Source organism: Marmota flaviventris, chromosome 14, assembly GCF_047511675.1.
Source record: "Marmota flaviventris isolate mMarFla1 chromosome 14, mMarFla1.hap1, whole genome shotgun sequence".
In the NCBI taxonomy this organism is placed as follows: domain Eukaryota; kingdom Metazoa; phylum Chordata; class Mammalia; order Rodentia; family Sciuridae; genus Marmota; species Marmota flaviventris.
In genome coordinates this window covers 76,985,874-77,006,390 of record NC_092511.1, presented here as the reverse complement: position 1 = coordinate 77,006,390, position 20,517 = coordinate 76,985,874, and the positions used below count along the sequence as shown (strand labels likewise).

Sequence of the window (20,517 nt, the reverse complement as noted above, 5' to 3'; positions counted from 1 at the left end):
GCTGCTTGTGCCCGTCCCAGACTGCCCAGCAACCCCCAGGGTGGCGTCTGTGGCAGCCAGAAGCCTGCCAGCTCGTTGGTCTTGGCACAGACTGTCTGAGTCCCTGGGCCACTGCGAGGCCTGCAGACAGTTTCTGGTGAGTGTGGCTCTGGGCTTGCGGTCCACAGGTCCACACATGTGGAAGTCATGACAGGAGCCTAAAGACCTTTGGAGAAGAGAAACTGAACCACTCTGAAACCCCAGAAGCAACTTTAGAGGACTACCTTGTTTAAAACAATTTTCACCCTTTGCCATTGAAGAAGACCTTGGGGGTTAAGGTCTGGTTGACGTTGTGACCCTTCAAAGCTCAGCACTTACAGGAAGGGAGAGCGCGGTCACCCTGCAAGCCAGAGTGGGGGCATGGGTGGCTGGGTCTCCTAGGATGGTAGCGCACCTGCAGGGCGTCCGTGATCGCCCGGCATTTTCTGCAGGAGGTGGAATGAAGTGCTCATACCATTCCTGCTCCTTGACTCCGTCTTTTCTGTCTTGTTTTCAGATTAAAATGTCCATATTGCCCAATGGAACAAAGTCCAGGAGATGCCAAACAAATATTTTTCTGAAGAAATGAATTTAGTTTGCAATTTGTAAGCGAAACTGAATTGTGGGTCATTCAGAAGAGAGTGTCCGTTGAGTCGGCTGACCAAGGACTCCCGTGTCACGCAGCGAGTGCTCTGGAAACTGCCCAGCGCTGCACGCGAGGGAGCCTGCGGCCAGCCAGCGAGGGCCACCCCTGGCTTCTTGCCTCTGGTCTGCGTTTTTGATCAGCACCTACACCAGCAGTCGCATTCAGTGCAGGTTTTGTACTTCATTATATGGTGATTTTTTTACTTCTAAGCAGAAACAGAAACCACCCTCTTCGCCACACGTTTAATGTCCTCCTGCTTTACTGTGTCATTTTCTTAATAATTGTCAGCCTTGAGAATGTTTGTGAAAAAGCTTTCTTTCCTGTTATATATACATGATTAGTTGGAATTCTTCAGAGAAAGGTTGGCAGATTGAATTGTGGTTGTAAACCTATCTTTGCCTTTTTTTTTTTTTTTTTTTTTTGCTGAAGTGGAGAGCGGCTGTGACAAGAGTCCACGCTTGCCCTCCCATGTTTCCCTCTGCTCCAGCTCTGGCTGAGGAGGTGGCACACTGCCACGGGGCTCCTTTTGGCCCCAGTGGGTGCCTGTGTAAAATACCGGCATGAATTCAGCAGGCTGGTGTGAGAAGTCTTCCGCTAGAACAGAGTAGGAGGAATATTATTATTTTTTTTAAAACTTTAATTGCTAAGAGGTGCTTGTTTTAAAAATGTGTTCAATAAAATGAAATTCTGAAGTTAGAAGTGTGCTCTTGGTCTGGGTGGCCCTGTCTTTTGGAGTCTGCCCTCAGGACTGGCCGCCTGTCACCTGCTGTTCCTGGCAGCCAGCTAGCGTGGTGCTGTGTGGGCATGTGCAGGACAGCTCTGCACACCATCCCTGGAAGGGAAGCAGCCTGTTCCAGTACTGACGCGGCAGCTGCCTGCCCCTCCCTGTGGTCCTTCTCCACCTCCATCCAGCAGGTGGATTAGCATTCTGTCCGGCCTCTCCCCTGCAGGGGCAGCATCTTGTTGACTGTGACTCTGTGGTTCAGGTGGATGCAGATGTGAGACTGCTTCTCTTGTGAGGTGTTTTCATGTACAGCACTGTTAGGGAGAGCCACGTGCCAGGTCCTTCTCTGTAGAGGAACTGCATGCAGAAGACTTCCCTCATGAGAAGAGTGTCGTGTGGAGGTCACCAGGAGTTGGCCAACTTGGCTTCATCCCACGGAGCTGGACACCAACGCAGGAGTACTTACGAGAAAATACAGAAAGATGACCACAGAAGCAGAGCAGGATGTGGCGCTTTGTGTCATCAGCTGCGCATGGACTGATGAGGGAGGGAGACAGCAGATTTGGACTGGGAGCACTGGGGTCTGTCTGTGGAGGAGACTGCAGGAGAGCCTGTGTGGCCGCCCTGGGGCCCAGTTTGCGTCGATGGCCACCATGGCTGGGTAGGTCAGCCAGGAGTCACTGGTGCCCGGCCGCGTGGCCTGCAGCAGTCTCATGTCACTTGGGAAGGCTCTTCACAGCCGCTCTGCAGCAGCAGCCAGCAGCCTCTCTGGGGCGAGGAGGTGGAAGAGAGCGGGTGCTGCTGGTGTCACTGCTTGGCCAGGAGACTCTCCTGTGAGTCACGTTCTGAGGTGTCTTCTTTTGTGATGGTTTTCTCTCTAGGCCAGAAATTCACTTTATTTGCAACTTATTCTCCTCTTTCCACCTTTGACTCCTACACAGCACTTGGGCTTCACATGGGGTTTGGGTGACATGTCTCCTAGAGGCTGGTGGCAAGTTCTGGGCAGTGAGCCTCTTTACACAGTTTGCTTGGGCCACTTGTAAGGACAAAGGCCAGAGCTCTGCCTCGTCCCCTCGTAGTGCAGGGAGTCCTTGTGACAGCTTCCTGTGCAGCCCGTGAAACTGAAAAGGACATGTGTTAATGAGCATTTGACTTGACGGCTTCCCGAGGCCGGGCCTGAGTCCACCGCCTTGAGCGGGGCAAGGCCCGGTCTGCAGCTCTCTCCATCTGACAGTTCACACAAAAACTGTCTCCTGACCTTATTTAAGTGTAGACTCAAACCTCCTTGGCGACTCCGTGTGCAGGAGAGGGGCTCGGAAGAGGCCAGACCTTAACCAAAGAGGCTGCGGTACAGCACCTGTCCTGCTCCAGCAGCGCCGTCCCAGCACCTCCCCGGGCAGAGGATGCCACCCATCTCCTGCCTCCGCTGGGCGAAAGGCGGGGTGTTCACAGCCACACTGGTGGTGGAGGCGGAGAGCAGTTCCAGAATGGTTCCCAAGGTTTTCTCAGAGCTGTTTTCACTAGCCAGCAGGGAGCAGTCCTTGGACTGTTCTCAACTGGCAGAAGCCCACCAGAGAGTCAGATTGGCCAGCCGGAGCCTCTGTCCAGGACACTCTGCACAGGGCTCAGGTTGGTCTCCATCCTTTCCCCTGTGTGTGATCATCACAGATGTCATTTCTGTTTCCTGGGTGATCATGTGAGACTTCTAATACATAAATTAACGGGTATTGGTGCCTCTTTATTTTAAAATGTTGAAGAGCCACCTCATATTCATAGGTGTGTATTTGTGAATGTGTGAGCACTTAACTGAAAATAGGAAGGCTGTGAGCAGGTCTTGTCTCAGTCTCTGTGGCAGCAGACTGGACAGACCCTAGCAGCACTCCAGGTCATGTAGGCGGGGTCCTCTCTCCAGCTCGTCCCACAGGTGGCGCAGATCCAGCTCGGTGGTCTCACGCTGAGTCATCTCCACCTCCACCGTTTCACCTGGGGGTGGTAGAAACTGCAGAGGCCAAGAGCTCCTGGTCATCTACACTGGACGGGCTGCTCAGGAGAGCGCAAGTATGGCCTCTGGCCAGTCAGCTTCGTCAGCAGACTCAGGTCATCTTCAGGGAAGGTGTGGAGACCTGGTTTGGGCAGCTTCATCGCTAGGATGGGCAAGGTGAAGACAAACCAAATACCTTTCATCACTGATTGTGTGTGTGCTGCCTGTTGTGGCGTCACACGGGGCTGGGGGCATGGTGCTGGCAGCCTGGCCAGGTGGAGCTCGAGTTCCTGGCTCACGCTTCATGGACTCCGTGGGACTGTAGTTGAGTAGATACCAAAAATAGAGTGACAGATGTATTTTAATAGAAGATGAGGCAGTTAGTTTTAGGGTGAATTTTCCACTGTTGGTTTTACTTTAAGATGTAATAAGAAAAATAAAATTTTGTTTTTAAGGTGTTTTTAAGCTGCAGTTGTGAACTGTAGTGGGCACATGCTTCCTTTACTTCCAAAGAGGCAGGGCGGCCGGAGCTGGCTGGCAGCCCGGGCTCCTCCTCACTGGGTGAGGATGTGCATGGGCTTCCTGAGCAGCAGCCAGCCTCCTCCAGCACAGCCACTGGGGCCACTGGGGCCTGACCTTCTCTTTGGGACCCGGTGGGAGTGAATGTACTGGGGCCAGGAGGGGCTGGAGGTGGGTGGGAGCAAGCGGCTGTGGGCTCCATCCAGATGCTGGCGCCGGCAGGTAGGCACTGGGTATGTTTTGCTCATGACCGCGTGTGTGCGTGGGGTCCCCTCCTTTGTGCTTTCTAAATTTACACTAAAAGGATTCATCAAATCGTTTGTTCAGATGGCTCAGGATCGTATTTCTTTGCTTACCCTGTGCTCTTGGGTTCTATAGTATTTCTATAATTATGTAACGAGAATAGTGTTGCACTGTAATCTATCATATAGAGCTCTATGTATGGACGATTCTGATCTGTTTTCTAAGAGATGTATCCTGTTTGCAAAGGCACGATAAAGTTGCATCTTATAGATTATAGGCAATAAACCCAACTTAACACACACCATACTCATTCTCTGTTCATTTGATTTTGGAAAAAGTTGAGCATATCTAGTAGTTTCAGGGATTTCATTTAACTTAAAGAAAATTCTGATATATTTAATTTATAAATTTTAGACTGATATAATAAGAGTTTTGGAAAATTATAAGAAATGCTTTGTGATGTGTGTATTCCTATGTAAAACACATGGCTTCTCCTGTGTATATTTTTTAAAATTAAAGAAATGCACATTTAAAAGTGGTTTTGTGGATGGTTTTGTGGACGAGGCAGGAAGGTGTGAGACAAGAACAGCGCCGCTCAGTCAGGAAAGGTCTCTGTCACCACCTCCCTGGCTCTGCCACCAGCAGTGTGAGGGCAGGAGGTGCCTGGGCGCATCCTGGGTTCCGCAGCTGGATGCTCTGTGTCCTGGCTGCTGTGCTGGCCCTGCCCAGGCTGGTCGGAGGGCAGCAGCCCGTGGAGGAAAGAGGAGCCATTTCTGTCCTCCCTGACAGCTTAGGTGGCAGAGGCCAGGAGTTGGTTTGTGGTCCTTTTGCTCATCTTTTTAGGGACAGATGAAGTCAGGTCTGAAACTTTAAAAATATTCCTCCTGTGGGGATCGTGTGGGTCCCACCCACTCGTGCTGGGAGCCAGCGGCCCAGGTGGTGGGGAAGAGGCCAGCGGGTCCCTCTCCCCGGGCTGCTCTCAGGAGGGCTGCTGAGGTCCCCACTGGGAAGGGCACTGTTGCCCTCGGGAGGGACGTGGAAACAGGAGAGCCGGTGGCTGAGTGGGCAGCACACAGTGGGCATGACGGACAGGAGGAGCCGGCCACACCTGGGTTCCAGCACAGGTCTATAGTCTGCTCACTGCGTCCAGCGCTGCTCCAGGCAGCGGGTTTGGGTGAACTCCCGTCTTCCTCCTCCTGAGGCCAGGACTGTTAGGACTCCCATTTTCCCTGAGTTATCAAGAAATGAAATCACTTGCCAGAGAACCTGCGGGTGCTGCCCCTGGCCTCTCCCGAGTCACTGCTGCTGGGCCGCCTCTGTGGTCCTCCGACCACAGCGCTGCTGAGGGTTTCCAAGGCCGGGCGGGCTCTCCAATGCAGTGTTAAAGCCAAGAGACAAAGGACAGTTTCCTCACTGATCTTTCCCTTCCACAAAAATGATATTGTTTAAAAAATGAGTATTTGTCAAATGAGCCGTGTCAAGGCTGGGTCCTGGCCCAAGAAAGAAGTCATTTCAGGGTCCAAAAAAAGAAAGAAAACCATGTTGTAGGCATCTGTCCCGTGGATTTGTATGATCTGCTTCAAGCCTGCAACTGGCAAGTAGGATGCTGGGCCTGAGGCTGGCAGCCTGGGACCAGTGGGTGCTCTGCCTGCAGGACACAGGGTGGATGATCTGGCCACCACGGGCCCTGAGCCTAGATCCACAGCCTGCCTGGGTGTGCCTTAGGCATCGTGGCCTGCAGAGTGGCCTCCTGTTTTCTCTCTGGTCAGGTGTGGGGTATTTTTAAGTTCTAAATGGTTATTTACCATTTTACTTGAAGTAGTCCTCTTTGTTTTTTTGGAGTACCAGGGAAAGAACCTGGGGCCTCAGGCATGCTAGGCAGGTGCCCCACCACGGAGCTGCACCCCAGCCCAGCAGTGAAATCCTTTTAATAAAAGGTATTAAGAAAAAAAAAAAGCCTGGTGTGGTTGTGGTGGTGCACGCCTGTAATCCCAGTGTCTCCATCTTGGAGGCAGAGGCAGGAGGATCGCAAGTTCAAAGTCAGCCTCAGCAATTTAGCAAGGCACTAAGCAATTCAGTGAGACCCTGTCTGTAATAAGATACAAAATAGGGCTGGGATGTGGCTTTGTGGCCAAGTGCACCCAAGTTCAATCCCCAGTAGCCCCCCAGCCTCCCCAGTATCATCCCCCTGCGGGCAGCACAGGCTGAAGGCTGGACAGGTAGTGCTGCCAGGGCCAGACACGTGCTTCTACAGTTCTCACTGCAGCACAGGATCCACAGCCCCAAGTGCTTTGACCCTGGTTTTGGTCAGCCACTTCACCAGCATCTCCTGGAGGAGGTCAGCTGCCCATCATAGGTGGCTCTCCCCAAGGACTCCTAGTCAGCACAGGGCCCAGCCTCTGTTCGCAGGAGGACTCCCGCCTCGGCCTGGAGGAGTTTCTTGCTTTCTCTCCTGACAGGATAAAGGTAGTCACCAGGTGTGGTGCACCCTGCGCCACCACAGTCCCAGCTACTCCGCAAACAGGCAAGGGGATCTTTGGAGCCCAGGTGTGAGCAGCCTTGCCTGCAACGAGTGAAAGTAGGCATGCATCTCAGTGGATCCAATCCCCAGCATCCCCTTTCCCCAAACCAAGGTCGTGGAAGGCAGGCCGGAGCGGAGGGCAGGTGGGCTCCTGCCGGGATGCCCTGAGAGGCACCCTGAGGACCTGTGTGCTCATTTGACACGCATGTTAACTCAACACAAAATGGAGATTTGGTGATAGCTCTTGTGTGTTATCAAGGAAGAATAAGAGGAAGGAATGGGGTGAAGCAAGAGGTGGCTAATCCCCCCTTTGTTGGGGATGGAACCAGCTAATCCCTGTCCATGTATGTCATGGAAGCCCAGGCGGAGGTGGGTCTGGCTGGTAACGCCGCTAGGTGTGCAGAATCCCAGGAGAGCCCCTACCAGAGTGGAGAATCAGGAAAGTAAGTGTGGCGCGGCCAAAAGTGGGGAGCTGGTTAGCTGCTCAAGGCCACCATGAATGTTTATTAACCAAGGGAAGAAAGTGCATCAGTGTGAGCAGTGGACAGACCGGGTCAGTCTCCCACCTCTAGGGTTGAGCTTGATACGCAATTTGAGGGCAGCAGTTGTGCTCTGAGCCTCCTCACCGCCTTCTGTCTCATCGTCCCCTCTGCTGGCTTCGGGGAGGCCAGGGAATGTGCTGGAGCTCTCCAGGGACCTTTCAAAGTATGAGAAGTCATCAGGGATTCCAGGAGCATGTTCTATTGTGGTACCTCAAACTAGAGATTCTGCTCAACTCCAAGCCTCACCCTTGGCTGAGGAAAGGCTGGGACGGCCATTTTGCTTCCACACTGGAATTTTCTTCAGAGACGGATCCATTTCCAGTACTGCTTGCCCTTCAGCTTTGCTGTGGGCACCTGTGCTGTCTACACGGCGGTGCAAAGTGGTGTCCAGCTGCCTTGGGAGCTGCTACAGGCAGATGCTCTGGCCTCCCTGAGGCTCAGAGCCTAGCTGCATGCACCTCACAGGGCCTGAGAAATGCTCGATCCCTGAGGTCTGGGACAGGCACCCTGCAAGGCACCACATGGTGTGGGGGACAGCCCTTGTGGCAGTAGGGCTCCCTCCAGCTCAGGCCCCAGCCTTGGCCCCTGTGTCACTCTGACTGGGTTGCTCCCAGCTGGGCTCAGCCTCTGAGAAGTGGTGGGGAGAGGCTGAGACGGTGAGTACCAGTGGCCCAGCTCTGCTGCCCTGGGCTCTTGGCCCCCCACAGGAACATAACACAACTGGCCCTTGTGATGTTCCAGAGACAAAGCTTTGTGTGAAGCCAAGTGAATACATACAGAACCCATGACCCTTCCCACCCTGCCCACTACCGAAATGAGAACACACACAGGAAGGAAGACCAGGGGCCCAGAAGAGGAGGCCGTGTGGTCTAGCAGACGCAGTCTCAGGTTGGAGTCTGTAGTGGCTATTGCGTGGCCCAGCGCCATGTCAGACGGATCTCTCTGAAAGGCCCGGCTTGTCTCCTGCTCTGACGACGGGTCTGAAAGAAAGGTGGTGGCTGTCATTGTAGCAAGAGCCCTTCAGTCCAGCATCTGGCCGTGACCAGCCCCCCAGCCCTTGGCCATGTACCAAGTGCTGCTCTGGCTCCATCTGGTTTGACCCCCCCAACCATGCTGGGGTGGCACTGGGTGGGAGAGGTGGGAGAAACTGCCAAGGCGACACAGAGTCCAGCTGCGTGGAGCCTTTGTCAAGGTCCCCAGGAAGGTAGGAGGAGGCTCCTCTCTCATGCCAGCCATTGCCACCCACTGACCTGGCCCTCATCCAAGGCTCACAGGGATGAGGAGTGTCGGCCACGTAGAGTGGCCTGAGCCAGAGTGCCTGTGACAACCTAAACTTGACATCACACTACATGTTCTCTCAGTACTGGCCAGTGACTCTCGGGGTGGGGGCCATGCCTGTCGAAGCCCAGCTGCCCTGGGCCATCACTGAGATGGGAATGTGGCTGTGTGAATTCCTCAGATGTGTTTGATCTTTTGGATTAGGGTTAGGGTTAGGCAGAATTGTATTTTTTTATTCCTTTCAAAAATAAGAGTTTTCAGAAAAGAGATGAGGGATTCTCTTGGAGAAACTCCCAACTGCACTCCAAGTAATAAAAATCATTAGTTTTTAGAGCTCTGACCTTGGTATATATAATATACACATTGGAAGTTAATTACATTTCCATTAATGTGTAAGGTGCTGAATTTGGATTTCTGCAAAGAAATACCAAGGAGAATAAAATGCAAACCCAAGGTGTAAAATGTGGAATAGTTTTGCCTACTGAAAGGAACTGGTATACACAGTTGGTTAGCATTAACATTCAGTGCCCTCCAACCCCCGCCAGCCCTCAAATGTCCCAAGCTTCAATTTCCTCATCTGTAAAACGAGGGTTATAGTGAAAGATCATCATGAAACTTCACATTTAAAGAAACACACAGTTGCCTCTCATATCCACTAGGGTTGGTTCTAGGACCCCCCCGACACACACTTGGATACCAAAGCCCTCGGGTCCCTCATAGAAAAAGGCATAGTATTTGCATAGAGCCTTGCACACCCCACTGCCTGGATCACCTCTAGATTCCTCAGCGTAAATGCCAGTTAAATGTCACTCTGCACGGCTAGGAAGCAATGGCTAGAAGAACCCCTCTCTGTTTGGCACAGACACGTTTCACAATTTTTTTTTCAGTACAAGGTTGGCTGAGATGTGGAATTGGAGTGTGCAGAGGCTGGCCCTCTCAGCCCTCAGCTGAATGGTCAGCTGTGGTCATCGGAGTGTACTCCTGCCTCGGCTGTTTAGAGTGGGTTTCCTAACCTCAGGGCTGTGATCTGAGTGGAGACCCTGGTATTGGCCATCCGTGGCTGCTGTGGAGATGAGGGGGTCCCGAGCATGGCTCCCATCAGGCCTGCTTGAGCTGGAGCGAGCTGTGGGGAGAGCACCCCGGCTGCCCTGCCCTCAGGTGAAGGAGCGAAGGAGTGCAGACACTGGGCTTCTTAAAGACTTTTTTTCTGATCATTTCAAAATGATGAGAGTGGAACTGGATGGGGCTGTCACTTGACCTGCAAGAGAGCTAATCCCCGGCCTCTGACCCCCTTTCCTCCAGTCCCTGGCAGCAAATCAAGGCCCTGCTTTGACACAGGGAAATTAGGAACCAAGGTTATTTGTTTTGTTTGGAAGATAAACGATTAACTTTCCCTCAAAAAACTAGACCAGCTAAGGGGCAGGGGGCCATCTTAACAATAAAATCCAGACAGAATCATGTAGAAAAAGGAGGAGCTCAGTTATTTAAGGGGCCAGGAAGAATTGGTGGAAGCCCTCAGGTGGGTTTTGGCTCTCGATTAAACAGAGATTTACTGGAGCAGCTCTGCTCTCCCTGAGACAGACGAGCTGACTCCCTGCCCCAGGACACCACTGCCAGGACCTCTCTCTGGGACCGCATTTCACCATCTGCCATCTGGTAGCCAGGACCAGGGCTAAGAGACTCACCTGGGGCATTTGCAAACACGCCTTCGTTTCCCTAGATAAGGAAAAATAAGGGAAAGTGAGTGTCCAGCGGATCCAGACGCCCTCCTTGCTATTTGAGGTTGGTGGCTCAGGAGCCTGTCTTTCTACTCTCCTGAGCGGCTCAGCACACTGAAGCCTCTTCAGACCTGAGCGAGTGACGCTGCTCGGGACCCTAGGGGATGGGGTGGTAGGGAGGCGCCAAGGGTTCCAGGTTTCTCTCCCAGCCCTCCAGGGCACAGGGCCGGAGCGTGGGGGTCCCCTGCCGCCTGCAGTTTGCATTCAGGGCCGGCCAGGGGTCAACTGGGAGGGGAATGCCTCCCAACAACCTCCTGGAGGGCGGGAAGGGGCGGGGACACCTCTCGGCGTCCTACCTCAGGGAAGGAATGTCCCTGCCCGGTCCTGGCAGCCACTGGGAGTTCCAGAAATTCGAACCCCACCCCGGTTTCGGTGGGAGTGGGGCCGAACCCCGGCGTGGTGATTCCGGGGACTTACGGTGGTGACAGATGACGGTGATGACCAGTGACAACAGAAGGACCGCGCAGGTCCCAGCCAAGGGCGCCCAGATGTAGATGTCACAGGCGAAGTCCAGCCACCTGGTGTCCGCTGACAACACCGGAGACGCCCACGTTTAGGAAGAGGCCCGGGCCTCCCATCCCTCCTCGCCCGCCCGCCACCCCGAACTCTTCTCCCCTCCAGGACGCGGTTTCTCCACATTTGGACCGCCCAGGGGATCAGGGTCGTCCCGGGCCAGGCCTCCTTCTGCGGTCCTTTACACCTCTGGCCCACCCAGGCCCCAGCACCCGCTGGCCTCACCTGCACCACCCGTCGCGGGCCGGCAAGTCTCGGGGCGCACGGACCTGGGCAGCAGCGTGGTGGGGGGCGCCGGGGTGGGTAGTCGCGGCGCGGGCGTCGGGGAGGGCTTCGCTGCGGGAGGAGCAACGGGGTGGTTGGGGCCGACTGGGCTGTGGATGCACCGCGCCGGCGGTTTCCCTTCTCCCCAGGGGAGGGCCTCCTCTCGGTTTCCCCTGGGGCAAGGGAGAAGGGCCCTCTGGACGCGCGCTGACCAGTGGCGGCCAATGCAGTGGCCTGACGTTGGCGGCTCTGTGAGAGGGACCAGGACCCCGACGCGGGAGCGTGCGCTCCAGCAGCACCGCCAGGCTCGCCAGCAACCTGTGACTCTGGCTAACATCCGGGTTCTACCGCCAGCAAGCACAGGTGCAGGGGTTTAAGACACTTGCCCAGGAACGAGCCCAGGTCGGCGGCACCAAAGCCGCCTTCAGCCGGCGCAGCGGCCCACGCCTGTGATCCCCGCCGCTGGGAGGCTGAGGCAGGAGGATCGTGAGTTCAAAGCCAGCCTCAGCAACAGTGAGGCCCTAAGCAACTCAGTGAGATCCTGTCTTTAAATAAAATGCAAAATAGGGCTGGGGTGTGGCTCAGTGGTTGAGTGCCCTGAGTTGGAGCCTCCGTACATTAAAATAAAGAAAAAGTCACCTCTGGTCCCCACCTAGCACACCTTAGCCTCAGTTTCCCCGCCTGTGTAATGGGAACCGCATCAAAGTAGCCCCCAGAAATGCTCAGAGGTGACCCCAAGCCCCACGCCGAGAGGCGCCGCGCCCCACGCCCGGACCTGGCAGGAAGACGGGCACCAAGGGACTGAAGGATATCTCCGAATTGACCACCACCGAGCAGAAGTAGTATCCTTGGTGCTCCTCGCGGAAGCTGTTCAGGGTGAGGGTGTAGCTGTCCCTGGATTTCGTGCCGGTGAACTGTTGAGGATCCAGCTTCTCCGCCAGCTTGGTCCGGTGGGTGGAGATGTACAGGAGAAAGGTGGGCCTGGCGGCCACGCCCGGCGGCTGGTAGAGCCATGAGCAGCCCTGGGCCCCGCTGGACGTCATCACCTCGCAGCGCAGGTCCAGCCGCCGGCCGATTTCCGCGTCCACCCTCGGCGGCTGCATTCGGAACTGGATGGACCCAAGGGCGACGGCGGCGCCTGCGGTGGAAGCAGCGGGGGGCAGCAGCGGGGCTGAGCAGGTGGCCCGCGCACCTGCCCTCACCCTGCCGCACCCTGCCGGCCTCCCGTCCCGGCCCCACCGCCCCGTCCCTGTCGGCCTCGCACCACTGCCCGCCCTGGGCCCGCGCTCACCGAGCAGCAGCGCCAGTGGCAGCAGCCACGAGGTCCCCTGCGAGGCCATGGCGCGATCCCTGCGCGGTGGGCTGCGGCGCTCAGGAACCGCGGGGCGCGGACGGGGAAGTTTGCCTTTCGACCGGCCTCAGAGCCTGACTTCGCACTGGAGGATGTGATGTCACCCGAAGCCCCCACCGAGGAGATCGGCCTCCTTTTCGCGGTTGTCACCTTCCCGCCTGGCGAGGGGGCTGGGAGCTGTGATAGGGCCGGAAAAATAGCCTCGGGGAGCATCATAGGACAGCTGAAAACTGGGTTTAAGGGTGAGGACAAAGTTTGAAAACGGTCCTTGGAAAAGCCTCTTGTGCGAGTGACAGACGATAAGGGGAAATTAAAACTTTCAGGAAACAGGCGGAGCGGTCCGGGGAGGAGTGTCCACTGCACCCTCATTCGAGGCTTGTGTCTCCTTGGGGCTGAAAAGGGGAATGCCTGCTTCGTGAGAAATGGGGCAGGGGACGTTGTGGGGGAACTGCCTGGAGGCACCTAGCAGGGAAGCCTTAGGGGCACTGGGGTCCTTTGGTGACCAGGCCTCTGGACTGTTTCTCCAGCGAGGAGGGCTTACCAGGCAGCAGTCTCCACTCCAGACCCTGTGTGTGGAGGGGTCCTCTAGCCCCCCTGCTATGAAGGTCATTCCCTAAGTGGGATCTGACATTGTCACTCTGGTGGCTTCCTATGACCTGCACTGCTGGGTGCTGGCTCCTCCCAGCCCTGCCCTCCCCGCCTGGCCTGCCTTCCCATGCTCCTGCTCTGCAGCCTCACAGGATCGGGGTCCCCTAGGCTCTGCTCCTCTGGGCGTGGCCCTGTCTGCTGCTTCTGCCTGTGAAGCTCTTCTCTTGGCCCTGGGACCAGCTCCCAGGCTGTCTGATGGGACTTCACTCTGGGTGCTGGCAGGGACATTTGTGTGGCCTGGGTGAATGTGGGGAGGAGGCATTCTTCCTCCCCCCCCCTTCTCTCCCAGTTTCTTCAGGGCTTGGGGGTCTTCTCAGGGAGACCCCCACTGTGCTGCCCCTCCAGCTGCTGTTGGATTCTAGAGGCCAGCCACTGGCAGGCCATTCCACTGGCCTGCCTTGCCCTGAGTTCTGCAAGCGAGGACCGGTGCCTAGTATCTTGATGTGCCCTCTGTTCCTCATTGTCATGTCACAGCTGCCCTGAGCTGTTTGCTCCCCTGCTGGGGCCAGATTGAAGCAAACACGGGTCAGCAGGCTTTTAATTTTTAAAGTTATTGTTATTACTTATTTATTTTTTGCAGTGCTGGGACTGGAAACCAGGGCCGCATGCTACCCAAGTGCTGTACCACTTAGCTACAGCCCCAGCCCCTGGCTGGGCCTTAAAAAAAATTTTTTTTTTAATTACTTTGATTTCAGTGTCTCCCCTCCTCAAAGTATATCCAAAGTGCTTACTCTAAAATGGAGCATGTTCTATTTAGAAATGCTTTTAAAGTGTGTTTTAAGTTACAAGAGTAATATATTCTTAAGAAACTTTGTGGCTCAGCGGTAGAGCGCTCACCTCGCATGTGCAAGATCCTGGGTTGAATCCTCACCACCACATAAAAAAATAAATAAGTGAAATAAAGGTATTGTGTCCAACTACAACTAAAAATAAATATAAAAAAAAAACTTCAGACAACACAAAAATGACTACAAAGTCTCCAGAGAAAAGTACTGTTACATTTGAGTGTATCCTTTAGATGTTATCTGTGCACAAACAGATGTTTATATAGCATGTTAAATTTGCAACTTACTTTTCTTTTATATATATATATATAGATAGATAGATAGATAGTAGATGGACAAAGTACCTTTATTTATTTTCATGACGTGCTGAGGATTCAACCCAGTGCCTTCCACAGCAAGGCAATGCACTACTGCTGAGCTACAGGCCCAGCCCAGCAACTTCCTTTTCTTATTACACTAGAAGGAAAGCTTTTTGTGCCAGCAGTTATGGGTCTACCCCATTCTTGATTTCTTATTTTTTGGTAATGGGGATTGAACCCAGGCGTGCTCCACCACTGAGTTACATCCTCCATCTTTTCTTTTTTTAATTTTAAGACAGGGTCTTGCTAAATTATCCAAGCTGAACTTGAACTTCTGATCCTCCTGCTTCAGCCTCTCAAGTTGATGGGTTGACAGACCTGCACCACTGCACCTGGCCAGCCCTTTCTTTTAAGTGGGTGCACTTAAAAGTAGGTGTTCCTAATTTGATTCTCCTTTTTTTGGGGGGTAGGGTGGGGTACCTGATTGAACTCAGGGGCCCTCGACCGCTGAGCCACATCCCCAGCCCTATTTTGTATTTTATTTAGAGACAGGGTCTCACTGAGGGGCTTAGAGCCTCACTTTTGCTGAGGCTGGCTTTGAACTTTTGATCCTCCTGCCTCAGGCTTCTGAGCCACTGGGATTACAAGCGTGTGCCATGGTGCCCAGGTTTGGTTCTCCTTTTAATGGGCAGTTAGGTGGTTTGAAGTCACTATTCTGGCAAAGCTGGGGTAGATGTAGTATACCCATGTCATCAAGGACTTACACTGGGAGATGCAGCATTTTCAAAGGGAAGCTAAACCTTTGCAAGGACTTGTGCAGGTGTGTGTGTGTGTGTGTCCGTGGCTGTGCAGACACAGAGCTTTCCCTGTGGCGCACATGGATGAGAGGACAGGCCCCCATTAACAGGGCAAGCTTTGCTTTAGCTGGAAGTTCCCCCTGTGCCTGGTCGATGCTGTCATTGCAGGAGTGTCGTTTGACCCTCGTGGCTACAGGATGCAGTCATAAAGGTGGAAAAAGGGTGCTTGGAGAGGGAGAGCCTTTCCCAACTAGGAGGGACTCCAGTCAACCTCCAGATGTTTGGATCTTGGGAACCACCTCCCTACCGGGTGCTGGTTGGATTTTTGGGTGCACAGCTCCAAACAATCATTGAATTTTGGTGTCCCGGAAGTCATCTGTAGCTGGCTTGGGGCCCTCCAGCCCTGAGCGGAGGAGTGGCAGCCGTGGGGGTGGCAGCCCCTTAGTGCAGAGCACCGTGGGCTGGGGGGTGCCAAGGCAGCACTCAACCCCACCAAGGAGGCTTCTGACCCCAATGATATTTTTCACAGAGGGGGGTGGATTCCAGATGTAACCACAGCAACATCCGCTCACAGCAGACAGAGAGCAGGTGCTTGCATGGGTTGGAGATGCTTGCTTTGAGTGGGCCAGGTGTGCAGAGGGCTTGCTGGGGCCTGCCGTCTCAGCCAGGTGAGCTCCTGCAATGCTCCCTGTGGTACCCAAAAGGGTGGCGAGAAGAAATGGGAATGACCACGCTCTGCCACAGAGCCCCTTGTTTCTTAAAACACGCGGAGAGAGAAAGCAGCTAATAACCAGGAGGCACGCCTTTTGTTATTTTCGAAGTATTTGCTTTTAAAATGTGGAAATGAAACAATTTTAGTTCACCTGGATTGAAACACATCCAGATGCACAGCTGGGCAGAGGAGCCCTGGAAAAGCATCAGGGTTCTAGGGAGGGGCTGCAGGGGCGACCGGAGGTAGTGGTGAAGCGCCCTGTCTCCTCCTGCTGATTGGGGGTCATGGAGACACGGTAGTCACCCTGTCTACAGCAGGAGCGGTCACGGAAGCCCTAAAGGCGCCAGGGCCTTGCTCTTCACCAGTCCCTGATGCTGTGGATTCAAACTCACTTCTGGTTTCTTCCACCCAGGACTCCCCTGGGTCTTGGCAGTGGTCTCCCAACTGGCCAACATGGCTTCTGCTGTGGTCCCTTCTCATGAAAACCTCACACTTGCCCCTGGGTTGGCCCCCGGAGCTCTGGGTCTGCAGGAGCGCATCTGGTGGCCTGGGTGCGGCCCGGGAGGCCCTGGGTGCGGGCCCCACTGCTCTGCTCTCCTCTTCCCCTCCCCCAAATTCAGCACTGCTCCATTTCTCTTCTTCTAAGCTTTTATCTATTTATTTCCAGTAATGGGGATTGAACCCAGGGCCTCACTCATGCTAGGCAAGGGCTTCAACACTGAGCCCTTAAAAAATGTTTTTTTTTTTTTTCAACATCACTTGCCGCAGTCTGGCTGGGCACAAATGCCGCAGTCTGGCTGGGCACACAATCACGAGCCACCACACAGCTTGTAGATTCAAACAGCAACTCTTTATTCCCGAACTCACACCAGCCATCTACAATCACGTTCTGGGGAAATCCACGTTCTCTGCCCAAATCCACCCCCACTGGACTTCTTTCTCCCAAAAAATACTGTCTGAATCCTGTGAGAACTCAAGGGGAACTCAGGCAGCAGGATACGCCCTATTCCCAGCAGGAATAATCTTAAACCTGGAACGCCCTAAACCCGATTATCCTAAACCCGGAACACCCTAAACCCGAATCCGCCCTGGTCCTTGAGCAAGGTCACCTACATGCAGTGTCACTGCAAAATGTCCTATTTCCACGAGTCCTTCCACTAAGCAACATGGGGTACGCTGGCAAGGAAATTGTCATACCTACTTGGCTAATGGCTCCCAGCAATCACTGTTTTAATAATATGAAATACAAGTACAAAATATTGTACAAGTATATTTTTCATTACATGGAGATGGAATAATATATTTTTGTGTTTTTGCCAGAATCAGTATCATCCAGTACTTTCCACTGTACCAATGGCTTTCCCCAGGGATTCTTTTTACTATTCATATACAGTTTTATTATTATGAATAAAAAAGCTCACAACTTTTAAAAATCGTTGCATATATTCAAGATGCTTTGGAGAACTGTTATGAAATACAGAATCACTTTAGCTCATGAGCTTTAAAATGGGTAATATTATTTCACATCAGCCAAGATCTACCTTATATTAGCATTGCAAAGACAAAAATGTTTTTTTGACACAGGTCTCACTAAGTTTCCCAGGCTGGCCTCAAACGTGTGATCCTCCTGCCTCATCCTCCGGAGCAGCTGGGCTCACAGGCTGCGGCTCCCTGCACTCCTCAGAGGGACCTGCTCCTGTCCCATCAGGCCATTCGAGGCGCTCTCCCTCCACCCAGAGCCTTCTCTGCTGCGCATCGTGCTCCCCACTACCTGGCTCAGGCCTCTCCTTCCTGTGGCCAGCCTGGTGCCCTCCCACTCCACAGTAGTGTGGACTCCATCGTCCACTGTGTCACCTGCACCTGGGGCATCCTGGGTGGGGCACAGTGGTTTGACTCCGGCCACCCACCAGCCCTGGCCTTGAGGAGGAGGCCTGCTTCACCCTGTTCACACCGGGTGCCCAGCAGGGGCCTTGCCTACACTAGGCCTTCAAGGAATGCTTGGCGTGCAGGAGCAGAGCAAAGGCGAAGGCAGGGTACCACAGACCAAAGGAGGCAGAGTGGTCAGGAAAGGCTGTGCAGGTGTGACTGGGCTTGAGGACAAGTGACACTTAGGAGAGAGGTGGGTTAGAAGGAGGCTTTCGGTTTCTGATCAACCTTGGACCAACACCATGCTTAACACAGTCCCGCAAGGTTCTGAGTAAAAGCAGGAGGGAGGGGAGAAGGCGGCTCACTCAAAAGCAAGGCGACCTCTTGGTGGGTGGAAGACTGGGACCAGGGCTGGACTCGGGGCTGGCTTCCTGGGCTCCATTTTTGAGCCAACATTCTTGGGTTTGGCTTTCCAGAGTCCCTTCCTGGGACGCAGAGGCACTGAGGGCCTTGTCGTTTAGGCAGGAGCTCATGTGTGAGACAAAGCAGGAAGGCTCATAGGAGAAGTGACCAGATGATGAGAGGTGTGACCACTCAGTGGATTGATCCACTGACACGGGTCAACTAGGTGGAAACTGTAGGCAGGTGGGGGGTGACTGGAGGAGGTGGGTCACTGGAAGCATGCCCTTGGGCTTTATATTGTCCCTGGTGAGCAGCCCTCAGTCTGTACTCCCCGTGGCCTGGTCCTGAGGTGCTTTCCTCCACTGTGCCCTTGCGCTGTGAAGTCCTGTATTATCTCGCCCAGAGCCATGCAGTTGGGTGACCATGGATTGAACCTCTGAAACCATGACCCAAAGTAAACTTTCCCCCTTCTAAATTACTCTTGTCAGGGCTCTTGGTCACAGGGACGAAAACGCTGACTAAAACAAAATGTGACTTCTCAGCTACCAGCGTCCCAAGTGCTTCCCTTGTAGGGAAGCTGCAGACAGGCTTTCTCTGAAACGGGAGCTTGGGTCTGCATTTCTCCCGATCAAAAGGCCCGAGGTCACAGCCACTGTATGGGGCCTGCTTTGGTGGAGGGTTCTGGAAACCCCTTCATCAATAAAACAAAACAAAAATCAAGAGGAGGGAGTATAAAGAGAAGAAGAAACTTTAAAATATTTTACTTAAGACCCTGCACACACACTCCACATTCAAAGACCAGGGCTGGGACCGGGGCTGGCTGAGGCTGGCTTCCTGGGCTCCTTCCTGGGCTCAACAATTAGGATGTACATCTGCTTCCAAAGAAATACAAATTATGGAACAAAGTGAAAAGAGCTTAAAATAAAGAGAGCAAGAACATGCTGAAAACTCAGATTCAGAACAGTTGAAGAGGATAAATACTAGAGGTGGGAAATGAAAACCCTAGACTTAAACTAGGGAAGTCTTTAAATTGGACCTAGTTGAAGGGACAATTAGTGAACTGGAAGCTAGCCTTGAGGAGCTCACAGGATGCAGTGCAGAGAGACCCCCACAGTTTGCAAAGCTGCTGAAATGTGATTGGGACAGTGAAATGTTTACTGTGATCCTAGAAAAGGAGAATAAAGGGAATGTGGAGAAAGAATATTGGAAGAGACCATGACTAAAAAAGTTTCACAGGCACTGGGGATGTAGCTCCGCGGTAGAGCACGTGTGAGACACTGGGTTCGATCCTCAGCACCACATAAAAATAAATAAATAAAGATATTGGGTCCAGATACAAATAAAAAATATTTTTAAAAAATTTCACAATTGAAGACCTATGTCCCCAGGTGGAATAAACCATCAGAGTGCCAAGCAGGGACAATAAACCGTGTCCCTCTGTCTCCATACCTACAGAGTGAACTGGGAGGCACTGAGAGGAAGGACCTCCCGGGGAGCCAGGCGGATGTTTGAAATATGCTTGGGGGACCATTAGCGGGTGGCGTGGGTGGCCAGAGAGTAAGCTGGGCTGTGCTGGGGTCACCATCGTCTGGGTTCCTCCTGTGCTGGACTGACGCTGACAGACAGCGTCCTCCCCTCCCTTGGGCTGTCACAGGCTTGCTGTGGGCTCATAAGTTGGAGACACTGGTGCAGATACCGGATCTCCAGAACACAGAGGCACAAGTGTCCCAAACACCACTGAAGGGCCTGACCCGAGGGGTGGAGCCAGCAGGGCAGGGGAGGAGTCTTGGGGGGTATAATTTAAGTTGTGGAAGAACATGTCATGAAGGAGGAGGGGGGGGGCAGGAAGAGAGGAGGGAAGAGGATCTGGAACCTTCCGGGGAAGCTCACATTTAAGGAGCAGGAAGAAGACGCAGGCACAGGAGCCAGGCAGGGCCTTCAGAGTGGAGGAGATGCTGCCTGCCAGGCTGTGGGCCTGGGTCTGCCCTGGCCAGCACAGGACACCCATTCCCATGTGTTGTGGGCTGATGGTGGGGAGAGGGCAGGGAGGGCGGGGAGGGGTGGGGTTTTCCTGTCTCTCACCCTTCACTTACTGAAATGTCTCACCGTTCACTCTTTATAAAGTTGTCTTTTTTTGGTACCAGGGATTGAACCCAGGGATGTTTGACCACTGAGCCACCTCCCAGCCTTTTTTATTTTTTTGTTTTGAGATAGGGTCTCACTAAGTTGCTGAGGCTGATTTTGAGCTTGAGATCCTCCTGCCTCAGCCTCTGAGCTGCTGGGATTACAGGCTTGTGTCACTGCGCCTTGCACACATTTTTAAAAAGTTTTTAAAGCCTTTGAACACAGTAGAGAATATAAGACAGCCCTGTGCCCACTCTGCAGAACTTCAAAGTGCTAGTGTTTGTGATATTCCTTCAGAGGAACCCTGCAGATACGCACAATTGTACCCTCCCAGGCCCACCCCTTCTCCTCCATAGAAGCCAAATTTGGGCCTTAATCTATCAATTATGAGAAAAGGATGTTCACTTTCCAACTATGACTGGGTTTTTCCTCTCACTGTAATTCTGTCTTCATCCGTTGCCTTATTATTTTGAAGTTTTGTTATTAGATACATATAGGACTATCTT

The 20,517-nt window shown here is 53.4% G+C and overlaps 2 protein-coding genes across 3 annotated transcripts in view; one reads left to right on the top strand and one right to left on the bottom strand.

Annotated features, from left to right (window-relative positions):
* The window catches only part of Rmnd5a (required for meiotic nuclear division 5 homolog A), a 32,248-nt gene extending 27,579 nt beyond the window's left edge, over window positions 1-4,669 (top strand). The window contains exon 9 of the mRNA XM_027948880.2: window positions 536-4,669. Within this exon, the coding sequence (XP_027804681.1) occupies window positions 536-599 (64 nt within the window). The 3' untranslated portion in view covers window positions 600-4,669. The remainder of the gene's footprint in view (window positions 1-535) is intronic.
* A 2,459-nt stretch (window positions 4,670-7,128) lies between these two features.
* Window positions 7,129-12,631, bottom strand: Cd8a (CD8 subunit alpha). 2 transcript variants are annotated; one of them, XR_003584636.2, is made up of 7 exons: window positions 12,319-12,631; window positions 11,803-12,165; window positions 10,989-11,099; window positions 10,668-10,778; window positions 10,158-10,188; window positions 7,441-8,174; window positions 7,129-7,349 (listed from the first exon to the last, which is right to left on the bottom strand). XR_003584636.2 is itself a non-coding variant. In XM_027948881.2 (6 exons), the coding sequence occupies exons 1-6, from the start codon at window positions 12,365-12,367 to the stop codon at window positions 8,123-8,125; spliced, it is 717 nt and encodes a 238-aa protein (XP_027804682.1). In that variant the 5' UTR covers window positions 12,368-12,631; the 3' UTR covers window positions 7,129-8,122. The 2 variants fall into 2 exon arrangements, 1 of the variants encoding a protein (XP_027804682.1); XM_027948881.2 differs by having other exon boundaries at window positions 7,129-8,174.
* Between the last annotated feature and the right edge of the window lie 7,886 nt (window positions 12,632-20,517).